General features: G+C 41.4%; 1 protein-coding gene across 4 annotated transcripts in view; it reads left to right on the top strand.

Annotated features, from left to right (window-relative positions):
- Kcnk2 (potassium two pore domain channel subfamily K member 2) overlaps window positions 1-23,434 on the top strand; it is a 127,987-nt gene that overhangs the window by 38,676 nt on the left and 65,877 nt on the right. For 3 of the 4 annotated variants that reach the window (XM_021160593.3, XM_021160601.3, XM_021160576.3), the window contains exon 3: window positions 5,715-5,832. The exons of the other annotated variant lie outside the window; for it this stretch is intronic. In XM_021160593.3, the coding sequence (XP_021016252.1) occupies window positions 5,715-5,832 (118 nt within the window). The remainder of the gene's footprint in view (window positions 1-5,714; window positions 5,833-23,434) is intronic. 4 annotated transcript variants of the gene reach the window in all.

Raw genomic sequence — 23,434 nt, 5'->3', positions numbered from 1 at the left:
CAGTGGCTCTACCTGCTGTCCGACATCCCTAGGCTCCTTAGTGCACATTCTGTCTGTGAACTGAATAGCAGTGCAAGTATACATCCATGGTGATCGGCATTCTTTGTCTGTGGGGCTTAACCTTGGAAGACTGTTGTTAATTAACATTGCACAGATGTTTTAGGGTAGGTATGTGTGAGGTCATGCTCTCTTCATCTTAATCCAGACACTTCAGCCTCCCTATAAATTACTGTTGTCACCTGATAGTTCACAAGACTTAGTAGAAAAGTGAGGTTTTTAATCTTATATGTTCATGCATGCATGTGTGTGTGTGTGTGCGTGTGTGCACGTGTGTACACATGCATATGCATGCATGTGAAGGCCAGAAGTTGGCATTGGATGTTTGCCTTGATCACTGCCCATCTTGTATTTTGAGACAGGGTCTCTCAATGAACCTAAAGGTCACTGATTCAGCAAGAATGGCTCCGTTTGGAGACAATCTCTCCAGTTTCAGTGTCTTGGTATTTTTAAGCCATGTAGTCCATAAATCTACTAGAATCAAGGGGATATAAAGCAATAACTTTTTGTTTGATTTGTGTTTAATCAGAATCACATTTATTTCTTTACTTATTATATCCCTTGTGTTGTTATTCCTATCTTAAATACTTTCAAAGACCTGTTTAGCTTAGCTGAGGAGGAAGTATGTCCCCCAGAGGTAGGTGGATCAGTGCCAAATGACCATTGTTGCCATGGGTTGAGATTCCTCCTCCTCTTCCTCCTCCTCTTCTTCCTCCTCCTCCTCTTCCTCCTCCTCCTCTTCTCCTTCTCCTCCTCCTCTTCCTCCTCCTCCTCTTCTCCTTCTCCTTCTCCTCTTCTCCTCTTCCTCCTCTTCTTCTCCTTCTCTTTTTCCTCCTCTTCTTCTCCTCCTCCTCCCTCCTCCTCCCTCCTCTTCCTCCTTCTTCTTCTTCTTTTTGGTGTGTGCATATATAAGTAAAGTTCAGAAGAGGATACCAGAGGCCTGGAGGTGGAGTTGCAGGCAGATGTCAGCCAAGGGCCAGGGGGGTTGGAAACTGAACCAGTGTCTTCTGCAGCAAAGGCTCCAAAGCACTGAGTCATCTCTCCAGTCCTTGTTTGCCAAAAATAATTTATAAAGTTTTATTTATATCTTTAAAATTTTTTATTTATATTTTTAATTTATTTAAATTATATATTAATGTATTATAAATGCAATATAAATAAAAATAATATATTACTTATATTTTTAAATTATTCATATTTTAAAACTTGTTCTCACAAAACATTTAAAGGATACTCACTTACCAACACTCAGTGTATTTAATGACAAACTCCTCTATTTGTTGAGGATTTTGTCTGAGGAAAACATTGCTTTCATGGTTCTGATTCAGCTTTGCTGTGAGATTCTGATGAAAAGATGGAAGCAAGAGAATACAACTACTGAAAAACACAGGATAAAAACAGGAAAAGAATCACAGTACAGAAGCAAGCTCTCCCCAGGTGGGAACGGATCAAAACAAACACAAAGAACTCACAGGCTCCGTGTTACGCACTGGTTCTCCAACTTGGCCCCTGGGAGCTTCTCAGATCTATGACAAGTTCAAATCAATCTTCATTCATTTTTTTTATTTTTTAAGATTTACTTAATCATGTGTCTGTGTGTGGGTGTGTGCATGTGGGTGCAGGTGACTGAGGAGTCCAGCAGGGGGCGGCAGATCCCCTGCCCAGGAGACATAGAAAGTTGTGAGCCACCCTATGTGACTGCAAACCAAACCTAGGTCCTTTGCAAGAGCCTTAAGTGCTCTTAACCACTGAGCCATCTCTTCAGCCCCCAAAGGAATTTTCCTAGTACCACGAAGGTGTTTTGTATTTTGTGTTCTGTTTATTCATGTACAGCACAGTTTTCTGGAGTTTATGTGATGGGATACTCCAACAGATTGTCTGTAGAAGTATGTGTTAGGATACATCTGTCATGTATTGAGCCAGGTATTAAAGATATTTATAAAATTATAAAGCTGCATCTCTTCTTACTATATATTACAGTAAAAATCAATATACAAATTTAAATATAAATATACAAAAGTATATTTTAAATATTAAAAAATATAATTTAAATATTCCAAATAAAAGCTCATTGATTTCTTCAGGAAGCAATGAGGCTATAAAGTGTTTCTGAGACTAAAATCTTTCAAGAACCGATACCTCAAAAGATGAGAAATATACATTTGTGTATTCAATGCTGGTTAATATGTTTTTAAATCTAAAACAGAAAAAAAAATGAATTCTCTAAAAGTGATCATATAGGCCTGTGCGGAATACAGAACAATACCCCAGGTGTGTTTCCTTGATGCAATAAAGATTTAAGCTGTGGCCATGGTAGGAATGTTGGGCTGTTATGGGACTGTTCTTTTTCCTTTTTATAGATCTTCTGTATTTTAAATATGTGAATGTTTGATTTGTGTGGGATGAGAGTCTGTGTAAGAGAGAGGGGAGGAGAGGGGGAGAAGGGAAACAGGGAGAGAAAAAGAGAAAGACAGAGAGGAAGGGAGAGATAGAGGGAGGGGAGAGACATAGAAAGGGAGGGGGAAGAGAGAGGGATAGAGGGAGGGGAAAGAAAGAGGGGCAGAGAGAGAGAGAGAGGGAGGGAGAGAGATAGACAGACAAACAGACAGACAGACAGACAGACAGACGAGAGAAGCAGCAGCATACTGCAGCACTATAGAACAGGAGCTAAGGTCTTTCTCTATAGCCTAGCCTTGGGCTCTTAGTCCCCCTGCCTCTGCTTGCAGTTATAGATGTGCATCACAGTGCCTGGAGAAACATTTAAATATACTGGACTCATGAAAATGAAAATTAGCATAAAAGTACAAAGAACATGATTTTTATTTTTAATTTTGCCTGTGCTTGCTGCTGGGGATAGAGCCCAGGCCTTAGTGTTTGCCACTTAGGTGCTATACAGCCAAGCTACACACCCAGTCTGTCTCCCTCCCTCCTTGCCCTCCTCCTCCTAATTTCCCCTGCCCTCCTCCCTCCATGCCTCCCTCCTCTCCCTCCCCCTCCTTTTCTTTTAGTTTTGAGACAATGCTTTGCTAATTTACCCAGGCTGGCTTTGAAGTTACTCTTTAGCTCAGGTAAGCCTTGAATTCCCCAGCCCTCCTGGCTTAGCCCTTGGAGTAGCCAGGATCACAGTCTTGATTCTACAGGCTCAGCAGAGCACATGTTTTACAAGATCAATAATGAAGGGAAACCTCCATTATCTGCTTCTAAGAACAACTCAGACCAGCAGAATTAGCTTCCTCAGAATCAGCACATGTTTGAGTGCGAATCCTTTTTTGTTAGTGAAATGTAATGTAAAATCTAGTACCCAATGTTATTTACCAAAAAAAGTATAGATTCTAAACTTTGTTATGAGTGTAGTGAAGATAAAATGTTATCAATGTTAGGATGATGGCTAAACCTTTGTATGTTGTTGAGCGACAGTCGTAAATAGTCTTCCAAATAGATAATGGCAATTTTCCATCAGCATTATAAAATATTAATGATCTTTAATGTGGCTAATTTATTTCTAGCAATCTTTCCTGAGGAAATATTTAGAAACAGGGAGTATCTATACACAAATATATTCACAAAAGAATATTTTATAATGAAGTATACTTTCTAACAGCAGGAGTCTATGTGAACTAGATTATGATAAACATAAGAATAGCAAATAGAACCACATGGCTAATATTACCAGTAAGGACATTATTAAATAAGTCATTAATAGTTTGCATTAGTCAATACACAGTTTTTTTCTTGGTCATTACCAAGTTATAATTAACTTAGAATGGTGAATACAACATTTAACATAGCTTATGAATCTAACTATATGAACCAAATTTGGTGGCACATATCTGTAATCCCAGCAAGTTGGGAGGCAAGGCAGAGAGATGGAGAGTTTGAAGCTAGCCTGGGCTATATAGCAGGACCCTATCCCTATCTCAAAAAAAAAAAAAAAAAAGGAAAAAAGGAAAAAAAGCTAACAGAAGTGTGCCTCAGTACATTTACAGCGATGTGTCTGTGTTCTAGAATAATGAGTATTTTTTTAGTCATCTTTTTAGCATCCTTCCTTAATTTCCTAATTTTGCTTTTACGATGAACAAGTATTATACTGTAAATGGAAACAATATGACCCAAATTGAATTTGCACACAAGTATTGCCGTTTTAACCTATCGATTTGCCACCCGTTGGGAGCAGCTGTGAAATGAGGTCGGAATTCTACTCTGAGTTGCTCTCTCTCGGTCAGCCAGTGGCCAGTGGAACAGGGTGCCCTTTAATCTCCCTTTGCTTCTAACCATGATTCCATCGTAAACAAGCCGAGCTGTCTTGACCTTTTCCTTACCTATCAGAGGATTCTCTAGCCCATTCTAAAACCTGAAAGCTAAGTGGTTCCCTCTCTCTAGCTGATTCACTTTCTCTAGCTGCAGCAGAAACCCAGCATCTGCCTATCACAGTGTTCCTCTTTGACTACATATTTTCTTCTGATTAATCCACATCATTTACATATTTTTTCATTTCTTTATCTTTTTGGGGGGGATATTTTATTTATTTATATTGCAAATGTTATTCCCTTTCCCAATTTCCCCTCTGGAAACCCCCATCCCACCCCTCTCTTGCTTCTATGAGGGTGCTCCCCCACTTACCTACCCACTTCGGCCTCCCCACCCTGGCATTCCCCTACACTGGGGCATAGAGCCTTCACAGGACCAAGGGCTTCTCCTCCCATTGATTCCTGGCAAGGTCATCCTCTGCTACATATGTGGCTGGAGCCATGAGTTGCTCCATGTGTAATCTTTGGTTGGTGGTTCAGTCCCTGGGAGCTCTGTGGGGGTCTGATTGGTTGATATTGTTGTTTTTCCTATGGGGTTGCAAACCCCTTTAGCTCCTTCAGTCCTTTCTCTAACCCTCCATTGGGGACCCTGTGTTCAGTCCAATGGTTGGCTGCGAGCATCCACCTCTATATAAAATCTACGTCATTCACACTTCCAGAGGGTCTGGTCATGCCATCTCTTAGTCTACTACGTACGTGGCATACACAAGGAACATGTAGATCCCTGTGGTCCCCATGAACTCTGCTTATGATGGCCTTGGGTGATTCTCATCCTGGAAGAATCCACTAGAATCTGTAGAGATCCAAGGCATCTAGATCTGAGAGGATAGATGTGGTCTAGTAGCAAGTCACCGTGCTCTTCTTCGCACCTCAGTCGGTTTCACTAGATCTTTCAAAGCATGCTATCAGCTCTTACAGACAGCTCAGTCTTGGACACTACCATTAACATCTGAAATCATAGACATGTTAATGAAGCTATCATGAGTTATTTAAATATAGTATGCAATATGATATTTAAATCCATAGCCATCCATGCTAGAGAACAGTGATATACTCAGGTGTTGACTCAAACATGTTACTAAACATGTCGATGAAGATGCTACTCATGTGTACCATTAGCAGCTCTGCGCCAATCCACTCCCTTGCCGTGAAATGTAAAATCCTCATGATTTAAGTGATATCATGTGGTTGGGAATAAAGTTTTGATCTCCTAAGACTTTTTCAATGGAAAACTCACAGAGTTAAAAGTTGATCTGTGTGTGTAATTTGTCATGCCCGGGGTGGGAGTTGAGATATTTGATGCTGCTGTGTGATTGACATGTACTGATGAGTCTCTTTTTAAACTTGCAGCAAATAGTGGCAGCAATAAACGCAGGGATTATCCCCTTAGGAAACAGCTCCAATCAAGTTAGTCACTGGGACCTCGGAAGCTCTTTCTTCTTTGCTGGTACTGTTATCACAACCATAGGTAGGAGACGACTCCCTTTCTCTCTTTCTTTTTGGTATGGTTTGCGGCCCGACACTCATCTGTTCGGATCTCCCTTTTATAGTTGGTCAAAGCCATCTGAGATAGAAAACTAGGTTGTAATACATAGAGTTAATTAAATGTTTGAATGGAGGGACTCGGCAAACTAGCCATCAGTTCAGAATGTAGAGTTAAGCTTAAAATCTGTACCTGTAAAACTCAGGAGCGATATGGTGGAGACATTTGATATGTAATAATATATTGTAATATATCAAGATTGGTTTGAGATGATAGTTTCTGGTTCATATAAGCCCGGCCCCCCATCCCCAACCAGACCTCTTGTCTTCAGTGTGGCAGCATGATAGGATTTGACTTCAGTTTGACTTTGATGTGATTATTTGATGTTACCTATCTCAGTTTATAAATCTTACCCTCCTCCCCTTAACAGAGCACTTGCTGTTGTATCGATTGCTCATGTGTTAGGATTACTTCAGGTTGTGTTGTCTGCATGTTATATTTTGATAGTACCATAGATATATTAACTGTGTTAACTGTGACCCCAGGCTGGACTCCAGATGTCTTGCCTAATCTCATTTTCTTTTTTCTCTACAACCTTAGAAATATTGTTGCAATGGAAGCTCATGTTGTTTTTGGGCTTGTCTTGGGTGTGCTCAGCACTTTCCTGACAGCAGGATAAATCCTCCCTCTAGTAAGCAGACCTTCCATGCTGCAGAACTTCCCAGAAGATTTCTATTCATATCCCATACTACGAGCCACCTTTGCCATTCTCCAAGGCTGGGTGAGGGTTCCAGCTTTCTGGTTCATGCAAGGGAGTGCATTTAAACAATGACCTTTGAAAATAAGGATACAGATTCATCAGAGTCATGGATGCATTTCAGGCAAGGAGAATACACAGACGGGCTCATCTATCATGGGATGGGATCTCTGCTTATGGGATGGCCTGAGACTGTGAATGTTTCAATTTTATTGTTGATTGCCATCAACAAATTATAATTCACTGCACTGTTGTAGATACAGTTTTTGGGGTCACTTCTCAGCACTGTTAGGACCTTCCTGTGATGGTCGTTTTCTCTGGAGATCAAGAAAACAAGGTTGATGCCGACATTTCTCTCAGCGGGGTCAAAAGTTGTGTGGCTGTGAAAATCTGGACGAACAGGAACCTTGGTTCTTAACCATAATAGCAGGTTGTGTTTGAGGCTTAGACATGTTGGCCGTTTCTACTGTGGAAATGACTATTTATTGTGTAAATTACTTAGAGTCTGTAAGCATTGGGGGGAGGGGAGGGTGAAAATGAAAGAGAAAGGCTCATAGACTGAGTGAGAACAGTTTGTTCCTGTCCAAGGATAACTCTAGAGTTTGCATCATAACTCATTGTGCCGCTAAATTATTTCACAAGAGACGCAATCATTATATGCCCTGAGGGCTGTGCTGTATGTTTAGAGACAGTCTCATTGTTTTTTGAATCCCCAAATTCAGAAAGTTTCACAGACATATACTTCAATGCATGAAGATAAATAAACCATTGTTACCAGCCTTACCCCTAAATTATAGCCATCTAACGCAGTAGCTGGTTATTTGGGCTATTTAGGAAGCCACATGAGAGCCCTGTCTTTTACTGATCCATCTCAGTTTATAGCCTATGGTTGCTCAAGTCATTCCGAGTCACCCCTCTGGGATCTCTTGCTTCATGGTCTTTGTCACTCCTGTGTCAAGGCCATCTTCTCTGACCTTGGACTAGATGAAGAGTTAGACTAGGGTGAAAACTTTGGTTTCTCTTGAAGTGTCCATGTGACAGCCAGATTTCGCACCTGTGCCATTCAAAGAGTAAGTATCAGTGCGTTGCTGTGCTCTCGTGACCCTTATGTGTTTCTCGGCCATGCAGGCTGCGTGCGCCCTGCCACTAACTGCACTGCTCCTTTTGAAACTAGAACTTGGGAGAGATTTGTGGAGGCGACTTTCAGTATCTTGGGTAGGGTGTCCCGTGAAGGTGGTGCTCCATGCTGCCATGAGGGCTGCAGATGTCCCTGGCTTTTCTATTTCACGTTATCAGTTTAAGAGTCAAATACGAACCAGGCAGCTAGTACACTGGAACAAGGCTCAAGGGAAGGTTTATTATGCAAAGCGCCATATTAAACTTTAAGACCCACATTTAAGGCATTGCTTCCCAATTACTCACTTTTTCTAAATTCGGGTCCTTCCAGCTTCCCCAGAATCTATTCCACAGCTGCACATATGCTGTCTATCCATGACAATTCTTTTTTTAATTTTTTTCCAGACCCTACGTCTAGCCTACCAGCTCACATAGTTGGCTCTGCCTTACAGCAACCTCAGACTTGACCAATCATCTTTCTAGTTGCTACTAGAATTGGTCTAGTCCAGTTTTACTACACATCAGTTTTACTGAAGAGGCTTTACTCAGACTCGTACCGTGTTTCCAAAAAGCCTCAGCCCCACACCTGTTGCTGCTAGAGATGCCAAGTCTATAAATTCAGGGATTTTTATCTGTTTTGTTTTTTTCCCCCAAACCCCCAGTTTCTGAGATATACGGGGTGTTTAAAAATGAATTTGGTGAGTGCCGCAGAGATGGCTCAAGGGTTAAGAACACTTGCTGGTCTTGTAGAGAATGCAGGTTGGCACAGATTAGGCAGCTCATAATTCCTGGAACTGGTTTCAGGAAATCCACTCTCTTTGATGGAGTCCGCAGGCACCTGCACACATGTGGTGCAAATGAAACATACACACACACACACACACACACACACACACACACACACACACAAAATAAGTAAATTTAGTTTTAAAAGAATAAATCTTAAAATTGAGAACAAATAGGCAGTTAGGTGGTGTAGGCTGTGGGTCAGTGGATATATTTGATCTTAAACTGACAGCTAGCATGAGCCATGGCTCAGTGGATATTCCTTGACTCTGACCTGATAGCTATGATACTAAAGTCAGGGCGTGTTCATCAACAGCTGGCTTGATCATGCATTTTTTTACTCAGTGGAAAGCAAATGCCCTATCCCTAACTAAGAGCATTTAATGAGAACCCATGGGGTCCTTTACAGGATATTGAGGTAAGTGGTTAGGAAGGAAGGGGAAAAGCATGCTTGCCTCTGGTTAGTGTCATTCCAAGACTGGAAAAAGAGTTAGTGATTTCCAAGGCAAATGTATATGGATGAAAGAATCGCAGGCACAGTGAGTTGAGGGAGAGAGAGGAAGGTAGAAAGCCCTGGGTCTGCAGGTCATCTGGAGTGGTCGCTGATGTTGGAGGGCCTCATCCCGAGGAGCCTGTGACTTGGTGCCACTCTAAGTGGCTCATTTTGGATTCTCACTGCTTTTGCCACCATTGGGAGCTTAAGGAAGAAGGACACAGACACTGCTTGCAGCCTCATTGCAGAGATAAAATTTACACATGCAAAGGAACCAGAGGTGTCACATAATCCTTACATGGAACTGAGGTCGCAATGTGGTTAATGGAGAGCATGGGCCAGAGCTGAAGACGATGAACCCAAGTTGGATGTGAACTGTGAACTGGAACCGTGCTTTGAAGAAAACATTGTGTTTCTGCTGGTGGAAGAGAAAAGCTGCCCGGGTCTGTGGCAGATCAAAGTAGAACCCAGTCAGAGCATCAAGTTGACTTGGTTTGAGGATGAGGAAGCAATCATTTATCATGTAGACCAGAGGGTCATTTTAAGGGGGTAGCAGGAAATACTGACTGCTAGAGGTGGAGGGGAAAAGGCATTTGAATGTAAATTGATATTCGAGGATATTGTACCTACTAAATAAGAGAAAATATTGATTTTTTTTTAAAGTGGGAGATGGCAGTGGTGTTAAGTACACCAGGAAGAAGGTGACTAGAAACGTCTCAATGGAATAATTAGCAAGTGGGGACAGTGACACACAGGAGTCATGGGAGCCACAGTGACACACAGGTGCTACTGGAGCCACAGGAGCAACAGGACCATCGCTTGGGATGTCAGGACTTGGTGTGGGAAGATGAGAGGGAGACAGTGGTAGACAGAATTAAATGAGGGACGAAGTTGGTCTTGGTGACTAAATGAGGAGAAGGGAGTGAGGACCTTGAAAGCAAAGAGAGTATTTAGACCGTAGACTTATAATTCATCGAGAGCTAGCGTTGATCCTATTCAGAAAACCAAGTTAAAAAAAAATAGCCAAGGTTTTAAATGCTGTGTTATTTTAGGAAGCTTCATTTTAGCACTTTATCCTCCCCCCAGCCCCCACCGACTTTTATTTCTTTCTTTATTTTGGTTCTTCTTTAACTCTGCTGGCTCAGTTATGTTACCTTCTGGTCATGGCACTGGGGTCAGAAAGACCAATGGCCAATCGGAATGCCAATAAACAAGACGGGTGTTTGCAGTGAATGCTGCAGAGAGCCTGAAGTGTGATCATGGAAACCAGAGCAGGGAGTGGGCGGCTTTTCCAAAGAGGCTGCCACAGGAACTCTGAGGGGGCGACAGCATCTGAAACCTGAGGGATGAAAAGAAGTCAGCTATGTAAAGACAAGTGGAAAGACGAGTTCAGTCAGAGGGCACAGCCATGGCACAGATCCTGAGTAACATAGGGTCTTGCATGTTCAAGGAATGCAGATGAGGCACAGAGCAGCCCCTGGAGATCTGGAAGAAGGGCCCCAAGAGGAAGCCATGGAGGTTCACAAAGAAGCAGGAGCCAGAGCAGGAGGGATTTAGAGGGTCAGGGTCAGGGTCTCTGTGGAGTGGGAACCACTGCAGAATCTCACCAAAAGGGTAGGGGTGGGGCTGAGGAGATAACTCCTGTGGTGAATAAATAAAGTGCTTGTTCTGTTAACGGGAGGTCCTGACTCAAGGTCCTCTTTAGTTTACCATCCCGGGCATTCCTTTAGGTCTAAGTAGAGAATCTTTCCTTTCAGGGACACCTGTCACCTTTACAAAGAATACTCACTTTCTGCTACCACAGTGCTGAGACTGAGTTCAGCTGTGTGGTTCATATGGCTTGTGTGGTATCTGTGTTTTTCTATATTGGGCTTTCTGTTTGATTTTACTTGGCTTGAAGTGCTAAAGATATTATGATATTGATACCTGGCTTGCTGCAAAGCTTTATGCCACCAGTTTGGAATTGCATTTGGCTGATGAGAAACAAAGCCTGGGGAAAGAAGGAGGAGGAGAAAAGAAGGAAGTAAAAGGAAGAAGGAGGAAAGGAAGAAAGGAAAAGAAGAGAGAAAGGGAGGAAAGGAAGGAAAAAGAAACAAAAAGAAAAAAAGGAAGAAAGAAAGGGAAGAAAGAAGGAAAAGAGAAAGAAGGAAGGAAGAAAAAAGGGAGTAAGAAAGGAAGGAAGGTCTGGAGAAATTTTATCAAGCAGTTCTAGATGAGGAGAAGGAAGAGGAGGAGAAGGGGAGGAAGAAGAGGAAAAAGAAGAAGAAAAGGAGGAGAGGGAGAGGGAGGAGGAGGAGAAGAAGAAGAAGAAGGAGGAGGAGGAGGAGGAGGAGGCGGCGGCGGCAAGAAACAATGTGTTTTGGAAACACAGAGAGTGTGTTGTAAACTGTAAGACATTTTCTTTTGCTGGCTTTTGGCTGGAGTGGAAAGAATGGAAAACTATAAACTGTATCTCTGAATTCCCAATGTTTTGTGATCCATGTGGTGAGTATAGAAATCTCTCTACCACTGTGTGGAGTCGAAGGGTCTTGAAGTAGAAGTGTAGAATTTGCCACAAACCCTCCCAAGAAGGTGAAGTGCCGGTATCTTTGAGTATTGAGTGCTAACTGATTAATTTAGCACACTCATGTGTCTGTGGCATTTCACCAGCCTCTGAGAGAGCTGCACGCTGGATTTTTTAAAAGTCTATTTTAAATGAAAGTTGGGATTCTTTCAGGCAACCTAAAGATGAGTAATTGTGCAAACCAACTTCTAACTTGGACTCGTTATATTTTTAAAATAACTTATTAAAGAGGACGATTATTTTAAAAGCTTGGAATACTGGTATTGTTCTACTGAATGAGGAAGTGCAAATGAGATTGTTTTGGGTCTCTGACTCGATGACTCTTGCCTACACTAAATTAATGAAAGTAAAACTCGCATAAAGATGTTAACGTAAGTTCTTCCTATCCAAAATCTGCATGCAAGCTTATGTGTTGTCTGGAGGAGGAGGAGAAGAGCAAGAGTAGAAGGAGGAAGATGAGAAAGAGGAGAATGAAGAGGAAAGGAAGAGGAAGAGAAGGAGAAAAAGAGGAGGAGGAGGAGGAGGCGGCGGCGGCGGAGGAGGAGGAGGCGGAGGAGACCACCCCCACTCTGCCACCACCTGTCAGAGAAGATGCCCCGCGGGTGGAGTAAGATTTGTAGAGTCCAACTTTATGTTAGAAGTCTGATGGAGTCAGATTCTTGTGAGCAGTGTTGCAGACTCCTGAGTGGATGAGCTAGATTAGTCATCTATCTTCTCATTGCGCATGCTCCCATGCCGAGCAAGAGGAGGAGCGCAGAGGTACACGGAGTACCTTGGGCTTCTTGAAAACGGATTTGGAATCCTTTGGTGTTTCCTAAGCATTGGCCTTTTTTTTTTTTTTTCAGTATTATATCAATATCAAGTTTGCTTGTTATCAGAACAAAAGGATGTTTTCTCTCATTTGTACATAATTTTGTACAGTTTACAATAATACACTTTTAATCTTCTGGGAACGAATGACAACTTCTGTGACCTTGAAATTGTCCCAAATAGGGCCTGGAGAGATGGCTCATCAATTAAAGGCTCTGGCTGCTTTTACAGAGGACCAAGGTTTGGTTGCTTAGATGGTGGCTCACAACCATGTATAACTCAAATTCCAGGGGATCCTTTACTTTCTTCTGGCCTCAGTAGGCACCAGCCATGAACACAGTACACATACATACGTGCATGGTAAACACTCATTCATGCTAAATAAAATAAATAAACCATAAAATCACACACCCCCAATTAGCAACAATAGATCTTCATGTCCTGAATAAACACCTCATCTATCTCTTCTAGTCCCCCGCCCCAATCTCTTAGCTCTGGTCTACAATACTGTTGGTCCTAGGGTGTAAATTTTATCAAGCATCTGGCAGAACAACACAAAGCCAGTCTCAGCTCTGAATCTAACGCTGGGCAGGATGCTTAAAAGAACAGTGTTCTTGCAAAAGTCTCATTTAACAAGGAAGGCATAGAGTGACATTTGGTCAGGCTTGTCTACTTTCAGCTCATAATTATACTGCACATCCTTGAAGGTTTTTAGAACAGTGAAGTCTTACTCTTAAAGAGTTGGCATTGCTTAGTACTGAAGGCATAGCATGGCAATGACAGAAGAGCTGGTGCTGGTGACACTCATGCACATAAACCATTGTAAGTAGGAAGGAATTCTGGGAAGTTCTTGGTTCTAAACTGTCCAGAGAAATACTGCTAGCATGAACAATTAAAAGCTTAAGTCATCAGAAATTCATGGTACCTACTAACCTTAAATTCTGGTCACTTCTAACACTCCTTTGAAATTTAAAAAAAAAAAAAACAAGTAAGCAAGCTAGCAAACAAGCAAGCAAGCAAACAAACAAAAGCAGTGTCCAGGTTTAGTGGCTGCATCCATCATATCTCTCTGAAGATGCTAACAAGGAAGGCCATTGCTGGGCTGTGGATATGGCTCTATGAATAAAAGTGATGCCACACAGGCCGAGGACCTGCATTTAAGTCTTTTGAACCCACAAAATAGACTTGGTAGTAATAAGCATCTATAATTTTAGTGCTCCTGTGGGTGGCGGTGAGGGTAAGGTTTCTATAAGAAAGGCTATATAAGAAAGATTCTATATGTGAGAATCTGCTCACCTTTGGGTAACCAGATCTTGGGACACAGAATTTAGCATTAGAATACATAGCAGCCCCAGGCCAACCCCAACATTTCCCCCTTTTGTCTAAATAAAAAGGCTCTTTCTCTTGCAGTAACAAAGTATATACAGTAAGAACAATTATGCAATCTCTGGTATCATAATTACATTTATAATGTCCAGGCCATCTATTTGGTGATTTAGGAGAAAGTATTCTATTATCTATCCTATCTTGGTGAGTTTAGAGTTCTGTATTTAAATCACATTTCTCATTACCATCATAAGACTTTAAATCCTCCAACTTTCAGAATTTGTAATTACCAATCTTAAAACACCCATTTACAATTTCCCCCAACCTTCATAAAACATGGTCTAGACCCTCTAACCTTCATTTATCAACCTTAAGACACCTTGTTATAACTTAAACTTTCATGCTTTCCACCTTCCTAACTTGCATTTGCCATCCCTAAAATATCTCTTTTATCTCTTTAGATTCTAAAATATTTTCTTAGATCCTTTATAACTTAAGTTTAATTGTGAGACTACAACTATCTAGTCTTCAACCCATCAGAAACTTGAGAATGAATAAATATTAACTGAGTATGTAGGAAGTGCAGACTTCCAAAAATTATCAAATGACAGGCTGACTGGATAGTCCCCAAAATTCTCTATAATGTTGGAGCACCTACTTTTAGCCTTTTGTCCCAGACATATTTGTGAACTAGGAACTGAAAAGGACTTGCTTACCCTGTCTTAGCAGGGCTTGGCAGTTAACTTTGCCTATGTCCAACTTTTGTTTACTTTGGACAGCACTTTGTCTGCAGAGAGAGTTAGGGCATTTTCTTTGCCCAGTGGCTAGCTTGCCATAATTGAAGTCATCTCCAAATGGAGGTCCTTCAATGCTCAGCATCTTCTTCCAAGTAGAATGGAGTGCTGCCAGGAGCTGACATGTCTCAATAAAAAGGCCTTAAATAAATAAAAAATCATCAAATGCCATATTCTGTTAGTCTCTGAGGTTTTGAAGACCGTCTATCTATTCATAGCATATCTGAGTAGGTAAACTTGTTTTTAACCTATTCAACCTAGGAAGCAACTTGTGTAATAAATTAGCCTAGTGCCTAATATGACCGTGAGTTTGACTATCTGAGTATCAACTTACGTTTCTTAATTATCTTAAACAGTTTGTAATAGCATCTTTAAAAAGGACTAGAACCCTACAACTACAAATGAATTGTACTGGTCCAATACCTTATAAGATTTAAAATATAATACATGATATGTTGTAACAAAAATAGCCTCAAATTTTGCATCAATGTATAAAGATCTATACCAGTCTAACAAAATGTAACCTTGATATGTATTAATATATAAATATCTATACCGATGTAAGATTTTTGGCTAGTAGTAGCTCTAATAATTGAAGAGTAGATTCAATAATCTATCAATTATTTCTATTATTTCTATATTTTTCCTACATCTCCCCCCTTTTTCTCTTCAACCTTCTCTCCCTACATAATAATGAGAGACAGAGAAAAGAAAAGAGAGAATCCTTGAGTCTAATTTTTTATTTCTTGTTATTTCTGGTATAAGACAATTTAATACTTTGTAACCAACCCCTTTATAACAAGTATCCATTACCCTATAGGATCACCAAAAATCATCCACCTCACTAATTGGGAATGGAGTGACATGTTCTCTTAACATTGTGTTCTGCTATTTAGGGGCAATAGCATCTCTTGTGGACCTTAAGAAAATTGGGATAGTAGCTAAGTCATGGGGGAACTAGCTGTGTCATTTGTTGTCTGGTCTCTGTAGGATGGGAAAGTTCAGGGCTCAAACTGAAGACCTGGTCACATCATTCTGTAGGGTTGTATGAACCAAGGTCATCTGAGGTCAGCAACTCTCCCTAAAGCCATTCCGGATATAAGTCTCCTGAGAAAACAGCATTGAGGCAGGCTGAGACAGGATCAGGCATCCCAGCACCCTCAAGGGGGTGGATCCTGTTAAGGCTGGTTCCTTGGTTGTCATTTTCTGAGAACCTCAGAAGCTCTCATAAGTAATCTATAATTTTATACCAACAATGTTTGGAATGTGTGAGGTGTACAGATCCATTAAGATTTCAATGTTCTTTGAGCAGGTGAAAGACATCTGTCTTTCTTAAGCCATTTCAGATTGTAACCAAAGTGTATGATAAATCTCCATCCATGCCACATGACAGGATGGCATGATGAGTCCCGAGGACTCTGTAGACAACAAGATCTATTGGCTATGAATAGGTGAAGTTCTGATTGGAGACATAGACATGTCCCCATCAGTTTCAGAGTGGTTTCATTAGAAACTTTAAACATTACCCTTCTGGTTTTCCTTTTCTTCTGGTCTGTAGGCAAGATCTTCAGGAGGTCTCCCTCAATCACATCTGATCCTTATGATTTTGGAGGAATCTAAAGCCTTTTCTCCTCCTTTGTTGACACAAACCCGAAATCTCTCTCCAAATATAACATACCTTTTGTCTAGTGGTTTGAAGTCATTATAAGTACAGATAGACCCAATCTAGCAGCCCCATTTTTATCTAGGTATGTCCTATTTTGACCTCTCTCAAAGAGGATGTATAGTACCATCATTACTATTGAACATATAACCATTTTCATGTTGATAACTGAAAACAAGATTGTATGGATTACAAGTATCCAAATCTAAATAATATATTTATTATTATTATTGATTGAGACAGAGTTTTATTGTGTAGCCTGGCCTATCCTGGATTTGCTCTGTAAACTGCGTTGGCCTCAAACTCATAAGGAATCTATTTTTCTGTCTTTGTTTCCTTTAGCAATTCCTACTGTCATGTGCCACCATAATTGGCTCATCCTACCTCATGTAAGCTCTCATGAGTTGCCATCATTCTTCCTGTGGGAGGGTTGGATGCTCAGAGTAACATGATATTTTACCTCATATAAGCTTTCAATAACTCTTGGCTGTGGGAAGCATACAGCTTGCTTGTTTGTTTCCCAGCCTTCAACATGGTATTCCACTCCTGGTTGTCAACCAGCTGTGGGAAGCATGCAGCCTGTTCCCTGGTGGTGGCCTCTGTGACCTTGCTGGCCTGACTGCATAGCAGGGGCACTCAGTGCCTCTGTGATTTCACCACCACCTGTCCTGAGCAGGGACTGGGCTGTTGCTACCTTCTCAGCCACCATCATGGTCTTAAAGAGACAGTGGTTCTCCTACCTACCTTGGTTTTGGATAGCATTAGGTTTTATCCATGGTCATTGTATTCCAGTCTTACTTAGACTTTCTCAGTCTTACCCAGAGCCCCTCTTTAACCACAGAGCAGCTCTTGAGAAGTGTCCAGGCTGGCGTCCAAGCCAGCAACCTGTACTCATAGGCTTTTTCCACTACCCAATTCGGGCTAGAGAAGTAGGTGTCTACAAGTTAGTGTACCTCCAAACCTCACCTCTGGGAGGGCCCAAGAGAAGCATGGTGCACACAAGGCTGGGCTACAGGATGTCAGCAGCCTTTATTAACCTATCAGAGATAATTTGGGGGCATGGTTTACACAACAAAGGCTGGTGTACATGAGAATCTGCTCATCTTAGGGCAAGCAGACCTTGGGATATAGAATTTAGTATTAGAATGCATATTAGCAGCAGACTACGCTGAGCACCCAGGGTTAGTTATGATGTCATGATTCATTTCTTTAATTTCAGCATTCAGAAAGCAGAGGCACTCAGGATTTCTATGTGCACTGTTGCATCTAGCTAGTCTCAATAAAGCCAAAATAAGTAAATTGATAGGTAGACGAATGGATAGATGGATATATAAATAGATAGTTTTCATTAGGGAACCATGCAACTGAGTTTTAAAAAAAACTCACAAAGAAATTCTCATAATATTTAAAGTAAACATCCAAAGTCCCAGTGTCCAAAGTTCGGAGGCGGCCATTTGAGTGACATCATAGTATCAGGTGACATCATTTGAGTGACATCATAGTATCAGGTGTCTTGTCTCTGCAACTCCAAGATTCTGAGTTTAATTCTTTCAACATGATTAGCAATGTATGCTTCAGGAACCTAGAGTCCTACCATTGTCAAACCATGACATTTTGGGTTTAAAATCAAATAAGAATTTAAGAGGAGAAGAAAATGAAATCTAATTGCCAGAAAAAAAGAATTCAATATATTCTTTTGGACTTATGTAGGCTTATCATCATAAAACAAAAGTCAGTATGAAAGGGTGGTAGTAAGCTATAGAAACAGAAAGGCTCGTGGGCCTTTGGATCATAAATTATGCGTTCTTTGTCTTTTTATAGTGTCTGTTGGTTGATTTTCATAAATGTTTGTGAAGGTCTGAAAATGTGCAGTGTTAATTGCTTTTTAAGATTCACAGAAATGTTAGGAAGCATAAATCAAGGCAGCTAAGATAAATGATCACCTCTGTCAGTACAGAGAGGAAGCCATTTGTGTGGCAGTGTTGGAAAAATAGTGAGAAATGAACGGTGTGCTCAATTTAAATGAAATCCTTTGTACTTAAAAATATATGAACATTTCCCACCATGGTTACTGTCACAGTGTTACTGTTACCTTTAACTTATTGATGCACAACGTGATGGCTTTTGCCATTTGAATGTGAAATATCTCCTGGAGACTAATGTGGTCGAGTAGTCAATCCCTGGCTTATAGTGCTGTTTTGGAAGATTGTGGAGGTGGGGTCTTGTTGGAGGAAGTGCATTACTGACGACAAGACTTTGTAGCTGATGCTGACTTCCTGTTTGCTTTCTGCTTCCTGAATGGAGGTGCAGTGTGATCGGCTACTTGTTCTCTGCTGCCATCCTGGCCTCTCCACCATGATGGAGTGCATCCCTTTAAACTGTAAGCCAGGATACGCCCTTCTTCCCTTAACTTGCATCTTTTTGGGTCAAACTCATGAGATAAGTAATTAATACAGGCCTACAGTCTTTACAGATGTTGTGTAAAGTTGAGTGGTTGGGGAATTGGAAATTAAAACTATGACTTAGTTCTTTCAATGTGTGCTTCCAAGGTACAAAAAGCTGTATGTGATGGTTGTGTCCTTTTAAACACCCATGGTCACAATGCCCACTTACCTTTGTAAAGGGACTTGTCTCATTGACTTTCTCTGTAAATCAGAGTTATTTGGTTATCTGAATTGTAACATAATGTGTAAAATCTAAGATGCTGCTTAAACTGAGGAGAGACATACTATGTGCCTCCCCAGTGCTGGGAATAATAAAGGTGTGTGTCACCACGCCTTCCCTTTCCTCTATCCAAACCCTCCTGCAAATCTCTCCCTGCTCTCCCTTAGATTTGTGGTGTTGTTGCATGCATATATGTACGTGTGTGTGTGTGTGTGTATTCACAATTGTAAGCTGTTGGGTTCATATAATGGGACTTGCGGGTATGTTTTCAAGGCTGACCATTTGGCACTAGACGCCCAATAGTGTGCTTTTCTCTGGGGCAGGCAGCTCTCCTGTGCCCAGCTTGACTCAGTTGCTTGTAGTTCTTTGGGTAGGGTTGAGGCATCATGGGCTTCTCCCCAGAGTTTGTCTATTGGTAGTACTCTTGTTCAGCTCACACTGGACAGTCTTCTTGGTGACACTATGGGTATAGCTTCAGCTTCTGATGTTGATAGGAGACACAATCTTACAGCAAAGTCCCCAGGATTATCTTGTAATGGGTGTATCATTCTCAGATAGGTACCTACCTGGGGCAACATCACATAACTGCAGTCACCTTTTGGTTACCTTCATGTAGGAGACATAATTTAAGTACGAAAAGCATGGTGTTCCCCTGCATGCTCTGTTAGTAAGTTTTCCTTCCGTTCTTTTCTTTCTTGTATGTAGATTCAGTGGTGGTGGTGGTGTGTGTGTGTGTGTGTGTGTGTCTATGTGTGTGTCTGTGTGCATGTGTGTCTCTGTGTGAGTCTGTGTGTGTGCACGTGCATGGATGTGTCTGTGTGTGTCTATGTGTGTGTCTGCGTGCATGTGTGTCTCTGTGTGAGTCTGTGTGTGTGCACGTACATGCATGTGTCTGTGTGTGTGTCTATGTGTGTGTCTGTGTGCATGTGTGTCTGTGTGAGTCTGTGTGTGTGCACGTGCATGCATGTGTCTGTGTGTGTCTATGTGTGCGTCTGTGTGCATGTGTGTCTCTGTGTGAGTCTCTGTATGTGTATATGTGTGTCTCTGTGTGAGTCTGTGTGTATGTGTGTGGACTGTGGGTGTGCATGACATGTATGTGCACACTAACTGACCAGCAAGCCCCGCAGATTCTCTTGTCTACTCAGTGATGGTAGCACAGGTACACACAACCATACCTGCTTTTTACGTGGCTTCTGGGGTTGAACCCACAGCCTCTGCTTTAAGAAAAGCACCTTGTGGATTCAGCTGTCTTCCTGGCCCTGATGTTTCCTGTAAACCCGCCTTTTCATATTCTGTCTTACGACCTCCCTTTAATATTTCACTCACTTCATCTATTGGGTCATTTTTTAGGAAAAGTTTGTAGATTTGCTGATTTCGTTCTGATTTTGGTTTTCCACGAGTGGTGGCACTGCCAATGTGTTTATATTTACCATTTATTCTTAGGTCTCTAGTTTGCTTCTTAAAACTCTTCCCATGTTTATTTTTCTATAACTCATGGGAAACTTTTGCGTCTGTAAGTGGAAGCATTAGTTAGAATTTCTGCCCTTTCTGTTCTATCCTCTAATTCCTATTATCAGGCGCTGCACGGCTGTCCTCCTGGCTTTTGTTTTAGGTACCCATCACGTTGGTTTTTGTTGTCTTTGGACTCCAAACCTGTAGGCAGGATGGTTTATTCTCATCCATTGTTATTCTTATCATGGTCAGGGTCCTACAGTGCAATTTCATCTTCATAGATGCACTCTCTGATAGTATTAATCTTGAATTCATAGAATAGTTTCTACAAGGTTGGGCCATAACAAACTAACAGTCAAGATCTAGTAAGACATAGAAAAAAGAAACAAGAGATACAGCCTGAGATGGGGAGGAGTGGGCGGGTGTAGAGACCAAGAGTAGGAGGAATAATTTTATTCAATTACTATTGTATATAGTATTATAAATAAATAATTTAGCAACATAATTTTATGCAGTTATTTAAAATTAATATAAGTTATTAAATGATTTGCTTACTTTTGAGACAGTATTACCACATAGCCCACATTAGTTTTGAACTCGTGAACCTTCTTCCTCAGCCTCCAGTCATCTGAGGAGGAAATGGTTTTAATGGAATTCAGTGCTTCAAGTTTCTTTTCCAGTTTTCCTACAGCTTCCATGTCTCTGTTTGGTTATTTTCATGCTGCACACCCAGAAAAGGATGAAGGCCCCCGAGGTCTCTCACTCTCTGTACCGTGAACGTGCTCGCTGGCAGGCTAGCACATATTCATTGGTTCCTGAATCATGTACGCGACAGCCCACCACCTGCTGCTGAGTGGAGCACCATCACTTTGGTTTTTGTTGTCTTTGGACTCCAAACCTGTAGGCAGGATGGTTTATTCTCATCCATTGTTATTCTTATCAATCTTATATTTCCCCTCCGCAGGGGCTCCTGTGGATGTGGAAACAAGGAATTAGTTGTCTTCTAGCCATTTTTTTTTCCTGAGAATTCTTTGGAAGCTCACTTTAATTTTTTTTTTTTTAACGCAAATACTAGATGTCAGGGTTTGGCTTTTTAGACAGGGTCAGATGGCATAAGGTCCACGTTTTCATGTTTTGTGCGTGTACTTGAGGACTGAGAGAGAAGGATAGAAAGGACCAGAGTGTTGAACCATGGGGTGATAGAGTAGTTCTCATGCTCTTCTCTAGGATCTTTCCAAAGATTAAAACTCCCAAGTTTCTAACATATCTTAAAAAGTGGAGACGTGCATGTTTGTGTATGCTTATGTCCCCAACCCCAAGTGTATAGTCCTTGGGTGCATGCATGTGTGTATGTGCGCATGTGTGAGTGTGTGTGTGTGTGTGTGTGTGTGTGTGTGTGTGTGTGTGAGAATGTGTGTTATGTATAGTTACACTCTTTCCTGGAACTTTGATAGTCAACTGAGAGAACAGACCCAAGATGTGCAGCAGAGCCTCACGCCTTCTTCACTGAACGTTCTTAGTCAGGGCTGAGTTCCTTCCACACACTTTTTTCCCAGATAAAAATGTTTCCTGTCAGAAATTATGACAGGTAGATCTGCCTCCTATGAGCTTCTAACCCCAAGGCTTGGAGCACCTATTCTACCCTCTGTTGGAAATTAAGGGAAAGCTGTAGAAAACAAAGAAATTCCTCACATGGAAACAAATACCACTTAGACTGAGCAGAAATAATAAAACGTCACCAGTGGTCACTAACAACTATTGGATAAATGATTTGTGCTTTGTGATAGCTCTTTGCTTGGTAGAGCTAAGCATAATAGTGTGAAGGTTAATTTTGTAACCCATAGAACCCAGGAGACACTGAGAGGCCACGAAAGTCACAGCAGCAGACAGAGAGAGTTCCTTTGCTGTGGTTTCTATGATGATACGTGACATGTGGCAGGGACTGTCTGGTGTGCGGTGCATTCCATGTTCCTTTCTTATATAGGATGCTGCTTTATGCAGCCTCTGCAGACGACTATGATCTAAAATCAAATGGAACTCTGTAGATAGTCACCTCATAAGTTGTACACAGCTCTTATCATCGAACATTGTTAAAAAAAATAGTTGGGTTTTATTATTAGTCAGTTGTTAATCTCCTACTCTACCTAACATAAAATCAAACTAGAACTGTTCTGTCTCAATGTATCAAGGTCTAATTGTTGCGGGAAATATTAATAAATGAACCAGCATGTTCCTGCGCCTGTGCTGCCAACTTTCAGCCTCACTGTGGTTCTGCCAGCTCTGTCTTTACCTACCAACTCTCCAGCGGGTCCTGAGCTCCTGAGTTCCTTTTGCTGCCACACCAGCCCCATTCAGTGTCTGTCCACCCTGTGGTCAGCCACCACAACATCCAGCAACCTGGTAGATGCAAAACTCTAGAAGCTTATAATTAACAAGTCAGATTTATATATCAATAAATTCTCAATTCACAAAATGCCAATACAATAATTTTAGAACCAATTGATAATGATAAAAGCTGCCCACCAAGATTAGACAAATTATCCCAATTATTCTAACCTTTATGATAGCATAACTACTCATGGCTATTTAAAGCCATGCTGGTTCAGGTTGTTCTTTCTGTCCTTCTGCTTCCATCTTGGCTTTTACTCTCCCCTCCTCACCTCTCCCCCTTCACCTCCTACACTCTCTGTCTCTGCAACTCTTAGCTCTGCCTCCTTTTTCCTTGTTCCATCACAGGCCTCCAGATGCACTAATATTTTAATGTAATTGGACAGGGAAAATTCTGTCCCATCTAATCTCATAGCAGAGATGCATTTTGAAGGTGCCATAGGCTACAGTACCTCATCTGAATTTAGGGGTTGCCCCTTATGGTTTGAATGGTAAACACTTTCACCTGAACAACCCAACTGCTATCTCTTTGAGTCAGTATCTTGTTCTATCTTGTTCATTATAAAAATCGATGGCTACCTTTACCATTGTGACCACATCCTTCCCATAAGCATCTTAAGGGAGGAAGGGTTTCTTTGGGCTCATGACTTTGGTCCCCCTGGTAGGAAGCCATGGTGGCTGGGGTGCCTCTGTCCATGGTGGATGATTTTAAGGCACACCTGATCCACATTTTGGTAGATCATAATGCAGAGACAGGACTAAAAGCAGGGTTTAG

This window comes from Mus caroli, unplaced genomic scaffold, assembly GCF_978045245.1.
Source record: "Mus caroli unplaced genomic scaffold, Mus_caroli_1 scaffold_1, whole genome shotgun sequence".
Lineage (NCBI taxonomy): Eukaryota > Metazoa > Chordata > Mammalia > Rodentia > Muridae > Mus > Mus caroli.
Note: the sequence above shows the minus strand (reverse complement) of the source record. Positions and strands in the feature narration are given on the sequence as shown.